At 36.5% G+C, this 4,618-nt stretch overlaps 1 protein-coding gene across 1 annotated transcript; it reads left to right on the forward strand.

The window, feature by feature from the left end:
* LOC109850906 (nudix hydrolase 18, mitochondrial-like) lies at positions 1,338-3,909 on the forward strand. The gene is made up of 4 exons (XM_020420990.1): positions 1,338-1,595; positions 2,412-2,529; positions 3,191-3,403; positions 3,626-3,909. Exons 1-4 carry the CDS (start codon positions 1,522-1,524, stop codon positions 3,746-3,748), a joined length of 528 nt encoding a protein of 175 aa, XP_020276579.1. The 5' UTR covers positions 1,338-1,521; the 3' UTR covers positions 3,749-3,909.

Genomic DNA, 4,618 nt, shown 5'->3' on the forward strand with positions numbered 1-4,618 from the left:
TTTTGTTTTTTAACATGAAACTTGTTTTAATAAGATTTGTATTTTGCTACAAATTAAGAAATATTTTAATGTGAGACATACTTCTCGTTTATGACATCGTAACCAAAGTACATGATTTGTACATAAAGAAAACGACTTTGTCTCTCTCAAAATAAAATTTAAGAACCAAACAGAGTTGCAAACAAAAGAAGACTTTTTCTCAGTGCAATCTCTGAGGTCAGCTCCCAAGGCAGTCCCCTCGTTATCAAAAAATAATTATTCAAGCCTAATAATTAATTAAGAGCATTAAATAAGATTAGTGAGTGGGATTAACGGTAGAAGTGTCAACGTTATTCCAACTCCACTGCCTCCGTCTCATCCGAAAAGCAATTACGAGGCCGTCACGGTTCGTTACCCGCATGCAATACGCGATTCGCGGGTAAATCATAGAAAACCCCCTAGACTTAATGTAATTTACATAGCATAGCCATAAGGTTTTAATTAGAGAAAATTCTAAATTTTGTATACTTTCACAAAACCCCTCTGAACCTTTGCATAGTGTTTTAACATAGGATTTTAATTCTTTACAGGCTTACAGCATATTGTTCTGTGGAGTTACCTAAATACATAATAAACAATTATTTTCACGACTCTAAAACTGAATCAATCATGTTCCACTTAATCACCTTTTCATGACCACGTCTTCTGAAATGTCATTTGTAAAAAAAACTCTAAAACAAGTTTGCTTTAAAGTTCAGTTGGATTTTTTCCAAATAGTAATAAATAGACTTCGTACTACGAGTAGAAATAAATGTGTAAATCCTTAATGACTCAAGTTTCATTGCAAGTCAAGAGGAAGGACTCACAGTTTTGTTCCTTGCAATTTAAAGGTGCTATAAAATTCATAGCGGAGTTAGTAATATATCATTTCGAGCTTTGCTACAGGGACTCAAAATATGAGATCAATAAGAAGGACAAGTGAGGTATCTCCCTCCTATTACATAATAAGTTGGTCATCATAATGAACTAACAGACCATCATTATGATGACCAGCTTATTATGCAATAGGAGGAGGACACTTCACTTGTCTCTCCTGTTGATCCTATATTTTGGATCGATGTAACAAAGCTCTCTTTCAAAACTTCCTCAAGTTTCGGGAAACTCTTGAAACCGTGGGCTCTAATTTTAAATTTGATGTCCGTTTTAAGCAAATCACTCGAGGGTGTTTTCTGAAATTTACCCAACGCGTCGCATCTGACGAGTTTGGCGTATCTTCCCAAAATACCCCTACTGCTGCATTAACGTCTCCTGCTATAAATAACACCTCTCCTTGGGGTTCTCAAAACCACATCCTTTTATCCCGGCTGTCGTTCAAGGATTAATTTCTTTACTTTCCCGTTTCGTTTCTGTCTCTACGAATTGAATTTGGTTGGTTGTTTATTTTCTGGTGAGCAGTTATTTCGAGTTTTTAAGGAGAGAGAAGATTTTTGCTAGAGAGAGAGAGAGAGAGAGAGAGAGAGAGAAGGGGAAGAAGAAGAAAAGATGGTTGCTTTGGTGTCAAGACAAGGGAGGCAATTGCAGAGATATAGCGATAGCGGGCGTCGCCTCGTTGTGGGGTGCGTTCCCGAAATTCCCCTGTACATTTTAGTTGATTTGTGTTAGATATAATTTGATCGTTCTTTGATCGATTTTGATGCATTTTTTGAAGTGGGTTTTTGATTTTAGACTCGAGTTTGATGGAAAGATGAGAGCTTGGTGGGGGATATTGGTATTTTGATGCCTTGTTCCCGAAATAGCCCTACTTTTCTGTTCATCTATTTGTGTTGATTGTGTTTTGATATTGAATTACTTGGTTTGATTTGATGCATTTCAGAAATGGGTTTTCCTATTTCTTCATGATGATGATGAAGATGATTGAAATAGGAGCTTGGGGTGGGTAAATATGATTTTGGCGCATTTCTTCCCATAATACCCCCATTTTGTTTCGTGTGCTCCAACATTTTCCCGTTTGATTTGGCTCCTACCATTTGACTATTTCTTGTAATCATTACCCGAAAAGGGCTTTCTTTTGTTCAGGTTCATGATGGAAAGATGAATCTGTACTTGCTATGCATTTTGGGATGCACAGTTTTGACTTGGTTTCTCTCTTTTACTAAAAGGGGAAGGGGGAGAAAAAACCTTGTCCATTGTTTTGATTTAGACCATTCGCCTCATTGTCATCTTCTATATGTGAAAGTTTCTTTTTTTTTCTTCAATTTCTTATATGAGCATTGCTCAGCCGCAATTACTTTTTTACTTTTTACCTTTCATTTGTTTTGTTTGAACGATTTTATGTTTACTTCAATGTTGATCTCATAATGAGAAATACATACCATAAATTAAGTCAGCTTGCAATTTCGTCATATTTGCTGACATTTTCGTATAATAAACAGATGTATTCCTTACAAACTCAACATCAACAATCAATGCAACAGTGATCTCATTGAGAACATGGAGGTTTTGGTGGTCAGCTCTCAAAAAGGCAATGAGAATGGGATGATGTTTCCAAAAGTAAGCATTTCTAACATTTTCGCAGGTTTTTTTGTAGACGATATGAAATTATTAGATAATTTATGGAAATCTTTAGAAAGTGAAAGCAAAATATCATACGAAATTGTCATTGTGGTATGAATTGAAGCATTAGAAAATTAATAAACATTATTTTTTTGACAAGATTTTCATTGATCAAAACATATCACATATACATTAACTTTTGCAATACGTTATGTTTTGATCAATAATTTAACCTCCCACCATACCATTTCCCCCTTTTCCCTCTCTTATTTTACTTCACCTATTAGAAGCTCCTACAAAAGCTGGCTGAGTGCCCGAAAACAGTAAAAATTCCCCCCTTCAAACTTGGAAGCATGAAATTCATTGTTTAATCAATTCACATATGCAAAAGCTCAATCTTTATATAAGGGGCCGTTTGGTTCATGGGAAGGGCATTGGGCTTTGGGCAGAAAGCCTACCAAAGTGCCAGTTTTGACAGGCTTTCTGCCCAAAACACCTCTTTTAGAGGTGATTTGGGCAGAAAGCCTGTCAAAACTGGCACTTTGTCAGGCTTTCTGCCCAAAGCCCAATGTCCTTCCCATGAACCAAACGGCCCCTTATAGTTATCCTCTACCATAAAATGAATCCATTAGCAATTAAAGATTTGCTTTGGAAACAGGGAGGTTGGGAATCCGATGAGACCATAAAACAAGCAGCCTTGCGAGAGGCGTTGGAGGAAGCTGGCGTGCAAGGATGCATAGAGCGAAGACTTGGTAGATGGAGATATCCGAGCAGAACACAACACACGATCAACGAGGGCATCATGTTCCCTTTGAATGTATCCGAGGAGTTAGTTCATTGGCCTGAGATGGATGTCCGTGAAAGGAGATGGGTGTGTACATAGCTCTTTGATCTTATACCATTTATATAGCCTTCCCCTATAGTTCAATGGTTGCATAAGAACCCTTGAGTGAACTTTATTGACAATAGACTTCAGGGTGAACGAGTCAAACAAAAATCTCACTTGGGGGGGTCTATGTATCTGCCAATTAACCCTTATATATGATCAAAACTGATGATTCTCTCTTTAATATGATTCTGATGAATAATGTAGGTGTCGGTGGAGGAGGCAAGGGAGATGTGTGAGCATGTATGGATGAAGGAAGCATTGGATAGATTAGTAAGGCGCATTTCATTCTCAAATATGCAGAAGGCGACGAAAGCTTCATCGTCGTAGTACAATATTGTTTTGTTTTGAGTCTCGTGTACATAACTTCAAATGATTAGGGGGAGGAAGGTTTTTTTTTGTTATCTCAATGTTTTTTGTCCTGAAATTTCTTTGTTATGCTGGTGTAAGGATTGCTTATTCAATTGACAAACAGAGATGGTTTCCTTTTATATTTTTTCAATGCATTTCATGGTCTCTCTGTTGAATTTTGATGTGTACTCTAGATGAATGAAGCTCCAATTTACTGAATATTTTCCTTGTGGTAATAATTCCTGAACTTTGTGTTCTGTTGTGCTGTAAATGTTTTGAAAAAGATAAACATTGTATAAATTTACTTAGTTGTTTATCATTTTAGAAAGATTTGGAATGAGTATCATCATAAGCCCAAGTCCGATCGTCTACTCATGTGGGCCTTACAAGATCACCAGACTTGGGCTGGAGAAATAAATGGTAGTCATCTGGGCCAAGTTCCAGCTCATAGCTACCCTACAAATAATGCAACAAATTGCGAAAAAGCCATGATAGGCAGGTTCACGCGAAAGAAGCTATGGTCATAAGAAATAGAGAGCAACAAATTATGTATATTTTTCTAGTCTATTTGTTATTTATCTAGATCAAACTTATGCTTGGAATGCATTTTTTTTCTTCAAAGTTTAGACAATGGTGGTCATCTTGCTTTCAAAAATATATTGAAGAAATTTATTGTAAATGCACAATGATTTTTTTTTTCTCACTTAACAATAAGTAATTGGATACGTCGGATAAGACATCAATATTCCTTGGTCACTAAGCAAATAACTTGATTGGAGACATTCAAAGAAGGATTAGCTAATGCTCCTATAAAGCAAGTTGGAGGGATTTTTTGGGTTTGATCTTCAA

The sequence above is a fragment of the Asparagus officinalis genome, chromosome 7 (genome assembly GCF_001876935.1).
Source record: "Asparagus officinalis chromosome 7, Aspof.V1, whole genome shotgun sequence".
NCBI classification, from domain to species: Eukaryota; Viridiplantae; Streptophyta; class Magnoliopsida; order Asparagales; family Asparagaceae; genus Asparagus; species Asparagus officinalis.